Here is an 18,661-nt window from a genome sequence, read left to right on the forward strand (position 1 = left end):
GGACAGTAAACCATCTTGAGCCACATATGAAGAGGGTGATAATGCAACTTGGCACGCTATGTTCAAGGGGACATGTGGCCCAATAGGCTTGGACACAGGCTGACTATCATAAATGGCTGAGATAGCAAACTGAGGCAGGCCTGCAGAAATGCCTGGAAGCAGTTGGTTGGCAGGAATACCTTTGACCTTGTGTAATCTCAGAGGCCCCAATTAACTATTTTTTGAGTAGAAGTCAAGGTTGACTTTGCTCGACCATCTGGGATACATTTTAAAACACTGCAAACTAAATGCGATGTTAATGTAGGTAAGAATCTTCTCTCTGGAGCCAGCTTTCAGCAACCAATCATCAAGCTATCAGAAGATGTGGATTCCCTTCCACTTAATATATGCCAAGATCACTGCCATGCATTTGGTGAAAACTCAGGGGGCAGAAGAGAGGCCGAATGGGAGGACCATATACTGAAAGTGGCCGTCTCCTACCACAATGTAGAAACTTCCTGACGCTCAGCAGAATGTACAGTGTCCTCAAAGTCCAGAGCAGCAAACAAGTCATTTTGAGACAGTGCGGGAGGATAGCCGATAGAGTAACCATGCAGAATCTCAAGTACTTAATGAATTTGTTGTGGCCACAGAGGTCAAGAATGGGTCTCATCCTGACTTTGAATTTTGGTATAATGAAGTACCAGGAGTAAAAACACGCAGCTCCAGTGTTCCTGTGAAACTTCCATCGCTCCCAACTTCAAAGAGCTGACCTGCTTGATGAGCAGTGTCTCGTGAGAGGGGTTCCTGAACAGAGACAAGAAAGGAGGGTCAAAGGGGGTCATGGAGAGGAACAGGATTGCATAGCCCCATTCAACAGTATCTAGGACACAGCTGTCAGAGATATAGTCCGAAGCATTATTAAAGTGGACCAGTTCTCTGGTCAAAGGAGTCAAAATGGGTGCTTGGTCTGTGCTGAAGGAGGGCATGTGAACTGCCTGAACCTCAAGCCCAACTGCTTCCTCCTGTGGGATCTATCCCCATTCTAGGATAGTCCTGTTTCAGGAGAAAAGATTGTGCAAAGGAATGTGGCAGGTGACATTGTTGCTGCTGCTGAGTCCCATAATGGTATTTTTGCATGGATGGTCTGTTCACTTCCAAGGAAGTCAAGGTAGCCCTGAAATTCCTGAAGGAGAGCAAAGTGTCATCAGTCTTGTCTGAGAACAAGTCTTTGCAGTCAAAGGGCAAGTCCTTGATGGCTTAGTGGATATCCAAAGTGATTCCAAAGTTCTGCAGCCAGAAAGCCTTCCTCAGTTACTGCCAAGGTCATAACCCTGCCCAAGGTGCTTGTAACATCAAGGGCGGGCTACAGGAATGTTTTGGCCAGCAAGCAGCCTTCCACAACAAACACCTGGAACTTCTCAAGCGAGGCCTCTGGCAATCGGTCCTCAACTTTAGCCATGACTGACTAATTGAGGAAGTCATATTGGGCCAACAAAGCTCATTGATTTGCAATCCTCATCTGCCAGGGCGATGAGGTAGAGTGGCTGGATCTTTTGGGCAGAAAAAGCTAAGAGTCTGTCCTTGAGAGTAGACTTGAACTTTCCTGGCCAGGCCCTGTCATTTACTGGTGTTACAAGGAAATTTGGGGCCAGATGGAAAAAGAACCCCTCAAATCCCTGCATGGGAACAAAGTAGCACTTTTCCACACATTTTGCCACCAGCAGTACTGAGGCCAGTATACTCCACAGGGTTCTCGTGTGCTCAAGGAGCATGTCACTGATCAGGAGGACCACTCTCCTTGGGATGCTGGGCTATAAAATGTTCACCAGTTTGTGTGTGTTCTCTTGGAGGAATGCCGCCTGGATGCCCAGGGGTGTGGTTACATAGCGTAAAGGTCTTGGTACGCCTTAAAGTTCTCTGGAATAGAAGGACGAAGACAAATGAGGAAGCACAGCATTGTCCGGTCACAGCAACAAGCACAGCATTGACAGGGATAGGGCAGGGGTCCCCAATGCGGTGCCCACGGGCGCCGTGCCTGCATCCTGGCCAGCAGTTGAGCATCTGCCAAAATGCCGCCGAGTTTATGCAGCATTTTGACAGCAATGCCTCTCAATGATGCCGTTTGCCACCAACAAGCGACGTCATCGAGAGGTGCCGCCAGCAAAATGCTGCAGAAACTCGGCGGCATTTCATCAGATGCTCAACCGCTGCCACAGTCCTTCGTCTGGCACCCGCCAGACGAAAAGGTTGGGGACCACTGGAAGAGAGTATTGGTGGCCAGAGACCTCTGTCCTGGCCATGAGGCACCTGCCAAACCTGGGAGCCACACTGATCTACTGGCATCCCCCAGAGTTCATTGGTTGATGCAGAGCGGGAAGATAACAATTGACTCTGAATCAGAGCACTGGGATCTCAGCAATGTGGGCAGAGTGACACCCAAGGGAGCCAAACGTTTGTCTAAGTCATCTATCGCCCAGAACAAGGTGGGAATCCGGGCCCCTGATGAAGGCAGCACAGAGCATGCTGGTGCCACAGGGAGTATTGGTTCTGATGGAAACAGCAGTATCGGAGCATTCATATGCACCAAATGACAAAGGTGGTGAGAGCTGCCATGAGAGCACTTGCAGCGCTGAACATGGCAGGGCTGAAGAGTGCTAGTGCTGAGGTCCCCCGCACCAATTCCAGTACCAGCTCCATTTTCACCACAGGAAGGAGAGCATCTAGATGCAGTGGCCACAAACATAGAGGTTCAGTGCCTCACTACATTGGAGGTGGTGCAACCCTGGGGAAAGTCTTGGACCTACAGTGAGAACAGGACCAAAAGGCAGAGGTGGCATGTGACGGCCTGGTACACTAACAACATGGACGAAACTGGTACCGACATCTCCCTTGTTAGTACCAGATTCAACAGATGCCTTAACACAGGAGCCAGAATCAATTATATTGGGTTCCTGCACTTCCCACCTTGTACCAGGGAAAAGTCAGATGTATCCATGCCATCCTGCCTGCCAGAACGGACCTTGTGCTGGTTTGCACTTTTTCAAGGCGCAGCAAAGGAGTCGCCCCATGACTTGGAGTGGTCCCAAGACCTCTTCCTCAGCACCAATGACAGAACAGCTCCTTTGTCTCTTTGGCAAGGCGCCGGCCCCAGAATGAGTGGCAGCAGTGCTCTGAGCCCAAGGGGAGGCCTTGGTACCAGATCATGCCACATGGCCTATTCAAGCAGGTGCTCCTTGAGGCAAAGGTCGCTCACCACCTGAGTTCACTTCTGAAACTATATACAAATTGAATAGCGTTCTAAAGGTGTGCCTCACCAAAACAAAGCAAGCAACAAGTATGGCAGTGGTCTAAAGGTGCTCGCGTCCTGGCCAGCAGTCGAGCATCTGCCAAAATGCCACCAAAATTCGGCGGCAATGCCTCTCGATGACGACACTTGCCACCGACAAGCAACATCTGAGAGGCGTCGCCGCTGAAATCCTGCCAAAAGTCGGTGGCATTTTGGTGGATGCTCGACCACCGTCACCGTCCTTCGTCTGGCACCTGCCAGACAAAAAGGCTGGGAACCACTGATGTGTGGGGATTGCTACTGAGGATCACTCCTCCACACTAAGGACAGTGTTTAAACCTGTGAGGGCATCACTGGGGAACACTAAAATTATCAACTAATACTTATTACAATAAAATAGGTGCGAGATTGTGAGACTTCAACCACAGGTGGTGAGAAGGAACTGCGTTGGGGTAAGGGAAGTGCCTCTCAGAAAGCCAGGAAAGGAGCCAGAGCACGAGCACTACCCTTCTACAGGTACTGCTAGGCAAAAGCTCTGGCATGCCAGATGTGTACACACTTAAGTGGAATACACATCTGCATCTACCTGAAGATTATGTAATTTAGTGTAGGATACAGCTACTAAAAGATTCAAGAGTCTAGACTGAGTATAGACTCAAGAGCCTTTTGGGTTTTATTAAATATGTTGATTTCTCACCACAAAGCTACAGTCTCCTGACCACCAACTGCTTCCCTCTGAACCTTTGGAATTAAGAGCTGTTAGGAGGGCTATCCCTCTCTCACCATGTCTCCACTCTGCTTTTCCTCCACAGAAACTCCCCCTCGAAGATTGAAGTCTTGCTCCCACCCTCTAGACACCTCCTTGGGATCCATCTTACCTCCTGGCTTTTATGCCATCATTCTCATAACGGCAATCCTTTGAGTTGCTACCTTTCTCCTTCAGTCACTCTAGGTCTTTCCTCCTGACACAGCTTTGATCAAGTCCACATTCCCTCCAGTTAATGCACACACACAAAATTGATGTCTGGGTGGAGTGTGCAGGTAGTGTTTCCGCACACATAGCTCATTGGTGTTAGCCACGCAGAATGTGTCTACATGGCAATAGTACATCCACAGCTGGCCTGTGTCAACTAATTCAGGCTTGTTGGGCCTGGGCTGTGGGGCTAGAAAACTGTAGTGCAGACATTCAGGCTCAGGCTGGAGGGTCCCAAAGCCCAAGCTCCAGCCAGAATGTCTACACTGCAATTTTATAGCCCTGCAGTCCAAGTCTGCCAACATGGGCAAGCTGCAGGTTTTTTATTGCAGTTTAGACATACCCACAGCCAGAGTTCCCAGAGAAGCTATTAGCATAGAAACAGTGTCAGAAGGAGCCTGTGACACCCTACTAGCACAATATGACCATGTATTCACAGCATAAATGAGTTGAACTACCTCAAAAAGTTATTTTGGTGGCTTAGTTTACAATTTTGGAGGGAGAATTCGTGGAGGATACCTTTAAAGGAAAGGCAATTTTACATAAGCTGACAATTTAGAGGACACTACACTGCAATTAAAAAAAATCCAATGAAGTCTACCTCAACTTTCTCTTGTTCAACTACGAACTCTTCTCTTGGAACATAGTGGTCTTCAATTTGTTCCACTGCACACATATATGCATGTTTCTTTATAGCTTCCTTATACATTTCAAATTTATTCTCCAATTTTTCCTCATAACTTTCTCTCATATCTTCCAAGCGTTTACTGAGAATGATAAATCAATCAAGTTAGCTTGAGTGCTACATTTACACAATTTTACAAGAGTTAAAGTGTTAATATTTCAAAACTACATGTGAAACCTAGAAAGATTTGGACAAAGATTCAAAGTAAATAAAAATCAAGAGGTTAAGTGGGAGACTAGCAGAAGAAATGTACAGTACTCTAAGTTCTACTTTTTAAGCTTGCAGTCATTTCGCTTAGTCCTTTAGTCCATCTTGTCAAATTCTACTTTTCAGTATCGGAAAAATAATTAATTCTAGTTAATCTATAGCACTAGAACATTGTAAGTTAAGTAACAGAAATCCAGAGAAGCCAAAAATTGTTTTCTGGCTCCTTTACCGTCAAGATATTTATGCTAGCAAGGACTTTTTCTGAGCTACTTACAATGGTGCTATAATGGAAGTTTGTGGGACAACTGTATATGCAACAGCAAGTGTTATGTGCATATTTAATGCTGGACATCAGTCAAGTTTGATTGGTCTAGTTTTCTACTTTAGTTTGGCAACAGATATTTGCCAGTCCAGGAAAGCTAAAAACATGTTATATGCCACTGCTTTGATCTATCATTCAGCTGATGCAGTCACAGTATACCAACTGGCAACACTGAAAGACTCAGAGGTATTTATATGGTCCCCATTATGGTGAGGCTCTCAAATACTGCAATCTTTAGTGGATTTATACTCACACCACCACAGAGTGCTATTATCCCCCATTGTGCAGTTGCAGAACTGAAGCACAGTAAGCCTAAGGTCACACAAAAAGCTAGTGGAGGAGAAGGCAATCAAACCTGTGGCTCCCAATCCTGAGCTAGCACTCTAAATACTGGGCCATCCCTCTTCTCCTTAATATCTAGGCTCAAACCCATTTGAGACTGAACTCCCATGAATTTGATCCACTTTTAAACTTCAGCTCATCTGCAGTTTAGATCTTATTTCAGCATATAAATGCAGTTTGAGGAACCAGCATAAGCTATACTGGTATAAGCACTTCTATGCCAGTATAAACTGCATCTGCATCAGGAAGGTTTTTGCTGGTTTAACTGTGTAGATTAGCCTACCATCCTCACACTCCAAAGAAAACTACATTGATAAATTTAAGTTTAAACCAAGCCTTAGATGGGCTATCCCAGCCTTTTTTTTTTTTTGGGGGGGGGGAGGGGAGAAGAGGGAACCCCACAAGTTTCCATCAGTAGACAGTGACAGACCTGACACATTAACACTACTGTAAGACCTGTCTAACCAAATCTCTCCTCTTTTACTACACTACAGTAGAATACATTTCTGTGGCATTCCTATCAGGCTCATCTTGGCACCAATCATAAATACAGAGGTGAGGTACACAGTCCCATTGTGATTTTTGCAATTTTTTTTTAGAACTCACCTGGTAAAACTATGGGAAACTATCCCAAGAAAAGATGCAAAAATGCTACAGGTAATTTCAGGTTTCTTTAGTAGCATGCAGTGCAGGCTTGATTTCTGTGTGTTTAGTCACCTGCCAAAGAGGCCATGGTCTATCATGGCTAGCCTCTTCTTAAATGTCAGACAACTGTACTTTAGTGGAACAGAAGCGGAAGCTGAATAAAAATGAATAGCAGAGAGACGATGAGAGAACTAAGCAGATTTGTCTTGCCATCCAGCTGCATGTACTAACTGACACAACACCACACACGGGGATGGCAAAAAGAGAAGATTGGTGAATGGTTGGCAGGAAAGAGGAGGTCTGAGAAGAGCTGTACAGGGCGAGACTGTTTTTCATAACTATCTGAAAGCAATCACTCATTGTACATCAGAGAGCTCACACCATATGTCACATGCAATCGCATTTGAAATACCTATCAGCCTTGCAGATTTCTGAATTATTGAACCAATCCCTGGAGTTACCACGACCATTGCTCAGAAGCAGCTCTATATTCTGTGTGCAGTCACATTATTTTAGCCACCAAGAAGCCAGTAATGGTTTGTGGAGCTGGCAAAACGCCACACAAAACAGTGTGCTTACAAAGGTGTTCTGCCACTAATATAGCAGTTTGTATTCTACAGCAATCTAGGAGAGCATCCTCAGGAGGTACTAAGCATATGCGATTAGACCCATCGGTCTTACCTGGTCTGGTAGATTCTCATGTAGGGGAAAGTCAGAATGATATATGCTCCAGTAATTTCAGGTTAACTATAGAATAAATTCAGTGTTGCATGCATAGGGCATTACCACTGGTTTGGGGTTTTTTTGAGAAGCATGCAACAGTAATCTGATCACTGAGACATTTTCTAGTCTTTTGCTTTTGGGAACAATAGAAGAGCTTTAGAGTTGGCCAGCCATTGTTAGCTTCCTCTCTAGATGGTGTATGCATGAGATGTTCCTATTCTATTTCATCATGTTATATAGTTTTGATGGTCTCATTACTTACCTCCAGGTTTCCTCGGTTTCCAACAGTTGTTGAAACATGGCTTCTGCCATCTCTTTACGTATCTGCACCTCAAGAAGAAGTTTACTCTGCCTTTCTGCAACTAGCATCTTCTTCAGGTTCTCAGTAGTTTTCAAGAGCTCCTGCATTTAAAATACTTCACTTCAGAAACCAAGCTAAAAGGAGTAACATGCAATTCAAATAAAAAGGTTATTTACCAGGCAATGGTGTTCATAAAAGTCATCTCTATCCGTCCACTATGGAACATGAAACCCCATCTCATGGACCTTTCTATGTTGGTTTTCCTATTGAAATACCTCAGTTCTGCTGAAACTTCAGTATGTGCCCAAGAAAATGATTTTGAGCCCACTCCCACTGAAGTCTATTTACTTCAATAGTTAATCTTGCTCAGAGAGAGTGCGTGTGTAAGTTTTAAACAATTTAATACTGTACACAGCAACAATGATTGTGAAGCTTGGTTGAGGTGCTGAAGTCAGAGGGCAGGATATTTCCTAGGGAATGCCTTATTGATAAAATGATGAACAGCTGAGCCCTCAAGGGTTAACACATTGTTGTTAATGTAGCCTCACAGTCTACAAGGCAGCACAAATGGAGGATGGGGAAACAGCATGGCAGAGAAAGAGACACATCCTGTGCGTGAGAGACAGACATGCATTGCCCCTTTAAGTATGCTGACTTCACTCTAAGTACGTTGCCTTTTTAAGTAGATCAGCAAGTTGAGATAGCAGCTGCTGCCAGCAAGCTCCCACCATTGAGTTCCCCCTTGCTCTATGAAGATGATGGGGCAAGCAGGGGGCAAGAGCAAGGTGAAGGGGGACATCTGCCCCCCCCACCCCACCCAGCAAGCAGGAGGCTCCCAGGAGCAGCACATAGCAGTGGGGGGGAGGGACAGCTCAACTGCCAGCAACTGATAGCCTGCTGGGCGGCTGCCGCACAGGGAACTTAGGGGAGAGGTTCCACCCTGGTTCCAAGCCCTCACCAGCTCACTCCAATTGGCTCCTCTGTCTGTAAGCAGTGGACAAAGCAGGCGGCTACCAAACATAAGGGAGTATTGCACAACTTCAAATGAGCATGGTCTTGTTGCTGATCAATTAGAGAAAATGTTAACCGGGACGACTTTTAGTGAGGAGTTACTGTACCTCATGGGTCATGATGGTGATGTCCACTTCCTCTTCAGAGGAGGTATCGATATCTTCATCAGGAACCTCTTCAGCAGATATGTTGGCATCAAAATGTACTATAGGCTTGCCATCCTTCCCAACCAGTTTTGGAGCAAAATATCCAAAAGTTTGGGGGTGGATTGTCTGAATAACCTGAAAAATAGTGAAAATTATATGTACTGTGTGGGAAATGGCATTTCCTTCTGGTATAAATATCAAAGCCATGTTAACAAACCTTCCATCTCACAAAGAATCTGTTAAAATACATACACTTTTAAGAGAGAAACAATGATGTTGTCCCTCAGTTTTTTTTTAATAAAACAAGAGCAACTCAAAATAAGGAAAATGACATGTTTAGTTATCTAAACAGATATTTGGAAAAAATTTCCAAAAATTTTAACTTTTGGCACATTTGCCCTGAATGACCAAGAGCAATTCCCTAAGGTGGCTATTGCCTCATGTGGGATGTATAGAGGTTCAGGTGTCCACCCTGATGGGCAAGATTAAGATTGAGTCATGGGACTGATCACAGAAGCTCAGGGATTATTACAGACAAACTCTATCCATTCAGAGACAGAAGCAGCAGGTACTACGAGGGAACTCAAATAGGGAAAGCTCTACATTAAGAGCACTGTCAGAAGCCCTGTCTTAGGAGTTCTAAGAGTTTAAGAGTGTAATAGAGTTTTACAGTTAAAAGTGGGCTCACAGCCCCAAACTAGAAATAAAATTCTCCTTCCATGAAGTAAAGGCTCCCTCACGAGAGCAGCTGGAGGTGAACAGCAAGAAGTGGCCCAGCAACTGATTCTGTGGGGCAGCTGTCAAGAAGAAATGGGAAAGGAGTAGAGCAGGGTAAGATCAAATACCACCCAAAACCCTGCATTAAGTGATAAGGCAGGAAGGGTAGGAACTAGCAACCACCTTGGAGGGGAGGAGAGGTGGGCAGAGAAAAGAGCATGCACACCAGCCACTCCCAAAGAAAGTACAAGACTGTTTGAACAGGATTCTCCTCAGGGGTTGAGCACACTGCCTCCAAACCACTCCATACCCCTACTGACCAAAAGGCAAGACCAGTAAGAAAATAAATAAATAAAATAATAAAAGTTAAACCCAGGTCATGAACATTAAACAAGAGGAATCTGAGCACTAGAGATCTTGTTTAGGATATTGGTTGTAAGATAGTAGAGATTGCCTCTTTCTTCTTCTCTTGAATCTGCTGTTAAAAAGCTTTGGGACAAATGGTCAGCTTGTGCAACTCATATTCATACATTCATAACTTGTGCATGCACACAATGTGAGATTACAATTTAATTTGCATGTACACAGCGGGCATAACATGGTCACTCTGTCTGGTCATATTAGGTAACTATATCTAGTTTAGTGCTTACTAATATAGGAATGCAATTCTGCATACCTGATTGAAAAATGACAATTTCAAGAAAGTTAAGGCTATTAAAAAAACTTTTTGCAAACAAGCAACAGCACTTTATATATAGGAAGTAGTATGGTATATTATAAGCCCATAAGTGACAAGCCAGTTGCACTTCAAATCTAGAAGTCCATATGATCAGGAGTGTCAATATATAGTCAATCTAGACACTCCATAAGTTAAGTTAAGAATGCTTCAAGGAGAAGTAGACTTCTACTTACCTGTTTGGCTGTAGCAGAAAATTTCATTACGTGTAATGTCTCACTGTGAGTGGAGGCACACTGATTAACGTTGACAATCATACAAGCTTTGCCTTTACCACAGAAGAATGGTTGAAACAGGCGGGTGAGTTTACTCTCTCTGAATGGAATATAGCTGTGTTTCACACTTAAGAGAGAAAATTATACAATTTCCGTTAAGGAAACTGAGTGAGTTGTAATATATACATAGCTTTTCTAGATCCACTCTTTGAGGAAACATATGCACTTTTCCATAAGAACACTCAAGTTTGAATGTAACCTCCCTATCCAACAAAGCTGAGCATATTCCCAAATGCTGTCCAAGAAAAGATCTATAGAAGGTATATTAAAAAGGCAAGAAAAAATATGGACAACAAATCTGTATTTTTGGACAAGTTCATACACTCACAAAAAGGAGATACTTGAAGAAATCTCATGCTGAGTACAGTCTATTTCTGAACTCTCAGGTGAGTCTACTTGCACAAAATTGAGAAAAATCTGCACTTATGAGAATTACTGGTTGCTCGTAGTATAAAAGTCACTCATTTTGCAGTTTCATGTCTCTTCCACCATATTCCCACATACTAATTTAATTCTTCTACTTTTCCTGTGGAAAAACTATTGTGTTATTATAGTGATGTTTGCAACAAACATGTTACTAAATGTACAAGTGAACCACTGTGCAAGTTTGCAGAATCACTACCCAAAGCGGTACACTGCATGATTAGTCTTTTAGCTGAACTAAAACTCAAGTTATTGTTTTAAGTCTTCTCACTTACTTAGGATTCTGCTTCTGCTTCAGTGCAGCAATGCATTTCCCAAGAATAAAAAGAGAATTATTAATATTCCCAGCTTCTTTCAGTCTGTCTCCAAAAGTTTGTGTCTTATTGCACCGTTCAGACCCAGCCAAGTCACAGAGAGACATTCTAAATGAAAGAATTAATCAGCAATAATTATACAAGTTAAATACAATTTTTAATATTCTTTACTTTCAGATATGTTGGTGCGATAAGAATCACTAACTCTTAACATTTTTGGACACACATTTAAGGTGTGGACTACAGAGTACCTTCTTTCTAACGTTTGATTCTTCAGTGGCTTTTGCAAACAGAAGGTAAGAAACATGGTTTTGTACAAAGCCTTCCTTTCAATACGAAGTCCAGAGTAGGGCATCAGATACTCATAATTAAGGCTGTGAGTTTGTCATGGCGGTCACGAATTCCGTGACTTTCTGGGATCTCTGACTTCTGCAGCAGCCAATGCAACTCACCTGGGGGCCGCCTGAGGAGCTCAGGCAACCCCTAGACCAGCCGCACCAGCCACTGTTGGAGCAGTCTCGGGCCACTGCCCCCTTCCCCCGCAGCAGTAGGAGTTTGGGGGGCTGTGGGAGGGAGCTCAGGGCTGGGGGTTGGGGCCTGGGAAGGGGTGAGGACTCTGAGAAACGCTTACCTTGGGAGGCTCCCTGGAAGTGGCGACATGTCCCTCCCTCAGCTCCTAACTCTGCGCACTGCCCCCGCCTGCAGGTATCATCCCTGCAGCTCCCATTGGCCACAGTTGGGGCAGGGTCAGCACATGGAGCTAGGAGCTGAGGGAGCCTGGGGGGATGTCGCCGCTTCCAAGGAACTGCATAGGAAGCCTGTCAGCCCCACCAGGAGGGGTCCCAGACCACACCCCACCGACAGCATGCTCCCCCAGGCTGCCCTCACACTCAAGATTTAGTCAGGAGTATATAGTACAACTGATGGACAGGTCACAGGCTGTGAATTTTTGTTTACTGACCATGACTTTTACTAAAAATACCCATGACTAAAATACAATCTTACTCATAATACAGCTATAGTTAAAACACACTGCAATAGCTTAAATACTGCCATTAGTATTTCCATTTTCCATGGAGAGTTAGTTAAGACAACATCCTAGCCCTTATTTAAAAAAATAACTAACGGAAACTAGTGCATTCAGAGAACAATACAACACTCTTCTAATTCTTTAGAGCCAGCATTCATAGGAACCCAAATCTTGGTGTGGGACTATTCCACAACCACCTGAACCCAAATGAATGCTACCAACTGAATTGCTGAAGCACTTTCCATAGTGTGTGTTTCTCCTCTAGGGGAAAGTACTTTGATCCTAGTCAACTTTGATCCTAGTCAACTCCTTGCAGTTCTCACAGTACTGAAAATACTAATGCAGAGCACTAGTAATACAATACAGATTGATACTTTTGGATGCAGAGTAGTTTGTTTCTTTCTGCAGCTTCCAACATCTGGGCAGAGGACAGGAGTTCCCCACAGGTTGACTTATACAGCCAAGTGTAAACACTTAGCACATAATGCAACTTCTGTCATCAAAGTCTGAATTAAGCCATTGGATTGCCCCCCACATGGCCCATCAGAAAAATACTTAGAGAAATATTTGTGCCAGGATAAATAACTACATTAAAAAAATGCATTATGAGGACATTTAGGTTGCAAAGTCAAGTACTCAAAAGTTGTGATGTGTTTAAATGTAGATTGTCCACACAACCTACGCCTATGCAGATTTTAGCCCTTTGCATGTATATATTTAATTACATGATCACATACCATTTCCACAAGATCCTACATCATTCAATACACAAGACTGGTGCTGCTCAGGGACTGAGGCAGTTGTTCAATATCATTCAGTTGATGATCTTACCTTATTTACTGTAGACTAACCAAAGGGGACAGGCAAATATCACCTCATAAGGCAGGCATAATATCAGAGTGCCTCACAAATGTTAGTGCGCTTATCTCAGTGGAGACGAATGTGTTATCTTCCCCACTTAGGAAAATAAGAAACTGACTCACTGGCAGGGCCATGATTTCAAGTCCAATCATGATTCAACTCTATATTCATGCCTCCAGAACACGCTGTCTTACTGCCTGGGTACCCACAGTTCCTGTCAGTTGAAGGTGTGAGTGCTCAGCACTTCTGCCTATTCAGGCCCCAGGTGGCTCAAAAGAGGCACCCAGAAAAAGAGGAACATGATTAGTGGCACTTGACAAAATATTGTCTTAAAAGACTTCCTCAGTAACACATGTGAGCTATGGCAGAAGCAGGGATAACAGGGCTCTCCTATCTGGCATCCCCTGTCTTAAATCACCATCCTTTCATCTTCCTGAAGTTCTCTATTTTGTTCTTTTCACTCCTACCAACTTCTAGAGGAAGGGGGGAAAGGGATCCTATAGACATCTTCTTTCACTACACAACCCTGATTCAGTCCCTGAGCACTCTCCACTCTGTGCACTGCAGGAAGGAGGAATCCTGGGGGGAAAAAAGTTAGTACGTGTATAATACATAATGATCACAAACAGGCTGAATTAAGGTTGCCGAGGCAACCTGACATTCTCCAACTTCCAAGAGCTTGACTCTGACACCTAAGCATTCTTTTAATAATGTAGTTTCCTAGGCTGTTTAAAAGTAAATACATAAAGCAGTAAAAACAAGATAATACCCATCTGCCTGAGATCATGCATCATTGGTAGAGTCTGAACCTTCTGCAATGTAGTACAATTGAGGTGTGAGACTCACTAGATTATGACAGCAGCAAAAAGGCAGTTACTTTTAGGGGAGGTTTGATGGGGTCATGTACTGAGCTGGGGGGGAAACATGGCCAAGCCTAGCTCCCCCCACAGAAGATGGGGAGCACCTTCCCCACATGATGCCCCCAAGGAAGGGGTTGTCACGGGAAGCCTGTCTTGCTCTCCTCACTCCCAGAGAGGCTATTACTACCTGGGGTTCTCTGAGCAGTACATTCCATTGTTGTATTGGGGATGACTTGGGAACACTCTTAGATTAGAATATTCATGTTCAGTTATTTCAATAGGCTACCAAAAAAGTTTCCTTGAGGAATGCAAGCTATAGATGGAAAGTGGCAATTTTCATAAGTTTCTCTCAACCATATCTTATTGGAATTCAGTGGGACCAATAAAGGCAGATTTTTGGCCTCAAGACTCTCTCTCTTTACCAAGTTTTAAAAGGTCTGCTGCAAACATGGCTCTGAAATACTCAAAGGTCAGAGAACAACTTATAAAATTCAGAGTGTTAGGCAACTTAGACATAGGTTTCACCACTAGCTCCCCCATTATAATTAATTTTACTGTAGAACTGAGAAGTAAGACACTTACTCTGAAACTCCAAGAATACGAGGCTCAGCCTCATCACTTAGTCTTAGTAGTCTGATAGAAAATATGCTGTGACTAGAAGAGAAACAAGTTTTCATTGTCAATCTGACTTCCAACTAGAATTATGTTCAACTTTACTGTGTTTTTAAAAAAAAAACAAACAAAAAACCCACAAGCTGAGTGAGTTAATATGTACAAGAATTTTTTTATTTTGTCTGACACTTAAGGAGAATATTTGTAATGCATTACAATAAAAGCTGATACAGTATTTGATAATACCATTAAAAAACCAAAGAGATAAATAGAGGTTACTTGAAGTATGGGAGTTAAAGGTGAAATTTTAATTAGATGCTCCAGATGGGAAAAAATGGTTTTCATGATTCACACAGGCTGTTTGGCTTAAGTGGCATAAAGAAATCTACTGATCCATGATAGATTCATTTTTCGATCCCTGAACGCAAGAACTTCAGACAGGAACTAGACCTTCCCCTGTGTTTGGAACAACAACTCCCTGAAAACACAGAGGGAGTAGAAGGAGAGGAGGAATCTGTCAGTCTGATAATTCATCCTGGTTTCTAGCATATGCATCATTTACTTATTGTTCAGTTTACCCAATATCCTGTAAGGTTTTCCTGGTGCATTAACAACATTTTAATATCACAAGAAAATCCTAAATCAACTAAATACCTCTGAAATAACCAGCCATTAGTGCTCTGACAGTTATACTCTGGCTGTCAAACCAAAGACGGAAGCAAAATTTCAGAATTAAGAATGTTCTGCTCAATTTCTCCTGCACAGTCTGAGCACCACAGTTAATCTCTGCTAAGTAGTTTTGCAGAAAGGCACTCCAACAGTCAATTACAATTCCTGAAGGAATTTGTTTTGGTGTGTACAGGTCATGAATTACACTCAGGGCTTGTCTACATCACAAAGTTGCAGCGCTGGTGAGGGGGTTACAGCGCTGCAACTTAGGAGGTGTACACATCTGCAGGGCATCACCAGCGCTGCAACTCCCTGTTTGCAGCGCTGGCCGTACTCCCGTTTTGTCTCGGGTGTAGAGGATCCAGCGCTGGTGATCCAGCGCTGGTAATCAAGTGTAGACACTTACCAGCGCTTTTCTTGACCTCCGTGGAATAAGCAGGTATCCCAGCATACCTGAGGAAGCCTCTGGTAATCAAGCAGGTCTCCTTCCCCGGTTTGCTCTCGCGTTCCCCGAACCCCAGAGCAAGCAGGTCTCCTTCCCTGCGGTTTGCTTTCGCGTTCCCCGAACCCCCGTGCAAGCAGGTCTCCTTCCCTGCGGTTTGCAGGGGGGTTCGGGGAACGCGAGAGCAAACCGCGGCGAAGCTGGTCTCCTTCCCCGGTTTGCTCTCGTGTTCCCCGAACCCCCGAGCAAGCAGGTCTCCTTCCCTGTGGTTTGCAGGGTGGTTCGGGGAACGCGAGAGCAAACCGCGGCGAAGCTGGTCTCCTTCCCCGGTTTGCTCTCGCGTTCCCCGAATCCCCGAGCAAGCAGGTCTCCTTCCCTGCGGTTTGCTCTCGCGTTCCCCGAACCCCGAGCAAGCAGGTCTCCTTCCCTGCGGTTTGCAGGCGGGTTCGGGGAACGCGAGAGCAAGCCGCGGGGAAGCTGGTCTCCTTCCCGGTTTGCTCTCGCGTTCCCCGAACCCCCCTTGAAGCCGCCCAACAGCGCTGCAGTGTGGCCACATCTAACATCACTGGCAGCGCTGGTTGCTGTAAGTGTGGCCACTCTGCAGCGCTGGCCCTATACAGCGGTACTAATACAGCTGTAACAACCAGCGCTGCAAAATTGTAGATGTAGACATACCCTCAGAAATTAACTGAAGTTAGTGTATTCTCTGGAGCACCAGTTTAACTGTTCCATGCATGAAGTTCTGCTAAGAAAGCAGATCACTTTGTTCTGCATTAGTTTAAGTAGTGTTCAATTTAATTTTTTGAACAAATCTGTAAAGTACAAGGACATATCTATAGTTACAGGCAGCAAACCTTCTACTTGAGTGCTGGTTCATTCTAGTGCAAGCCAAGCTTCGGTTCTTGTTTCCTATTTTTAGTAGTTTGCAAGCCTCTTCAGTGCTCTGAACGTTGATCCACTTTAAGTCTGCAGAAAGAGACTTGTTTACAAATACATCAAGTCATTAATATTTGTACAGGACAACCAACATCACAAAACTAATGTCGTTACCTTTTATATAAGAGTTTCCCCCTTGATCCTCACAGATTTTTAGAACTTTGCGTTTTTGATTTTTTGAAATAGCCAGTACATCCATAAGGTCATATACATACTCATTATAAATTTCACAGAAGGAAACCCACACTGAAGATTGTGTTCTCTGATGCTTAGTCCCATCGGCGTCAAGAAAAACAGAATCCTCCGCTGTTAACCATAACAAAAAAAAATATATATATTTATTCATTCATTCAAGCACCTTATCAGCAAGTCTGAAATTGTTCAGCAGCCTCTGAAATTCAAATGGCAGGAAGTCCCTATTATACATAATTTTGTACACAAAATTTAGCTTTGTTACTTCTCCCAATTTTTTCGCAATACTTCCTGGTTTTCCTATTTTCTCCTCTTATGCCAGCCACCAATTTGATGTTTCTAGCCACAAGTTCTGACCAAACTTCTTTTTGCCTAGCAAACTAAGCCACTACTTAATGTGGCAAAGATATCCAAGAGGATTTTAAATTTCTTATATCTCTTCTACATTTCACACTCTGAAAGCGAGTTAAATCTCCAAAGAAAATTTTCTACTGGCTGCCAATTACAAGATTCTCTGCTTCCACTCCCCTCCATTCTTAAAATGATTCCAGCAGACACCTTCATTTTCACCACATGAATTCAAGTATACTTTACCTAGCGGGTCAGAAGGCAGACTTGTTGAAGTACAGCTGCTAGAAGACACAGATTCCAAGATACATAATGACTCACTCTGAATTATAGATTTCAAAGTATCTTCTGTGTCCTTGAGAAAATAAAGTTGTTATAGCCAATTAGCATATTATAAGTTGAAGAAACAGTGCAGTGATGATGTTATGCTGGGCTTGTCTTCACCAATACTAGTTTTTGAAAGAGATTATTTAATTACAAGCTACAAAAACAATTCAGAAAGATCATAATTGTAGTTTTTGCAACTAAGAAAACTAGCCATGACGCAAAATCAGAATAGAACTCTTTTGTTAAGCTAAAAATTTATATTCACAGTAATCATTTCTTGGACCCCTGCTGACAGCCACTATTTTTAGTGGAAGTTTTACATTTGCAACAGCAGCAATAGCAATGAGGCTAGCATCAGACTGCCACAGCCTCTTTTCTTAAATATTGTCCCCACCTGCTCCCCCATGCCAATAACTTGATCTTCAACACTCTGAATGGAGCTCCAGGCATCTCCTTCTCCTCCCACAAGTGTATTTTGTCATTCCCCTATTTTGACCCTGCTGCAGTTATTCCTCAGTTAATATTTCACATAGATGGGAAATAGACAGGTAAGGATATGTAGACTAATTGCTGTTAAAATATGAAAGCTTCCTCTACATGTTCAAAAGTAACAGAACAGAACTTCAGATTCTGATTTCTCACACGAAGAGTATAATTTGTCACTATTGGGAAGTCAGAGGTGTTTCATCTAACAAAATGTAAACAGGAACTTTCAATAGTAAACTAGTAAGCAAAGTGAAAATTTACTTGAAAACAGTAAAGATGTCCACTTGTTTAAAAAACAAGGTTACAAAAACTCCTTTCAGGTAGGTTTTTTAAGTACAAGACTGTAGACACAGAGAAGCAATACTCTTCATAATAAAGTAGTTAGAGATGGGATAGTACGAGGACATTCAGATATACATGTCAACCTATGACTGAACTACAAGGAGTTTGCAAGGAGTTCAGAAAAAACTTCACCAATAATAGACTAGAATGATAATCTAGCGGTCCCTTCTGGCCTTTAACTCAATGAACAGGACAACTGCCTGGAATATACCTGCTCTGAACATAGCGATATTACAGATTTGAGATGTTACTAGAACTTGATCAATATCAGTGGTTTTCAAAGTGCAGGTCACGACCCAGTACTGGGTTGCAGAATGTAAGGCACTGGGGTGCGGCAGCTCTGATCAGCACGGCAGACTGCGTTGTTAAAAGTCCTGTCAGCAATGCTGCCCGGCTAAGGCAGACTAGTCCCTACCTATTTCACAACACTGCACCCCAGAAGTGACCAGCAGCAGGTCCAGCTCCTAG

At 43.5% G+C, this 18,661-nt stretch overlaps 1 protein-coding gene across 1 annotated transcript in view; it reads right to left on the reverse strand.

The window, feature by feature from the left end:
* Positions 1-18,661, reverse strand: part of LOC127044715 (kinesin-like protein KIF20A) — a 48,798-nt gene that overhangs the window by 18,090 nt on the left and 12,047 nt on the right. Inside the window, exons 6-14 of the mRNA XM_050939781.1 lie at positions 17,285-17,393; positions 16,613-16,804; positions 16,417-16,528; positions 14,422-14,493; positions 11,050-11,196; positions 10,253-10,418; positions 8,585-8,758; positions 7,428-7,567; positions 4,843-5,008 (exon numbers count right to left, since the gene is read on the reverse strand). Coding sequence (XP_050795738.1) covers positions 4,843-5,008; positions 7,428-7,567; positions 8,585-8,758; positions 10,253-10,418; positions 11,050-11,196; positions 14,422-14,493; positions 16,417-16,528; positions 16,613-16,804; positions 17,285-17,393 — 1,278 coding nt within the window. The remainder of the gene's footprint in view (positions 1-4,842; positions 5,009-7,427; positions 7,568-8,584; positions 8,759-10,252; positions 10,419-11,049; positions 11,197-14,421; positions 14,494-16,416; positions 16,529-16,612; positions 16,805-17,284; positions 17,394-18,661) is intronic.

This window comes from Gopherus flavomarginatus, chromosome 2 (assembly GCF_025201925.1).
Source record: "Gopherus flavomarginatus isolate rGopFla2 chromosome 2, rGopFla2.mat.asm, whole genome shotgun sequence".
In the NCBI taxonomy this organism is placed as follows: domain Eukaryota; kingdom Metazoa; phylum Chordata; order Testudines; family Testudinidae; genus Gopherus; species Gopherus flavomarginatus.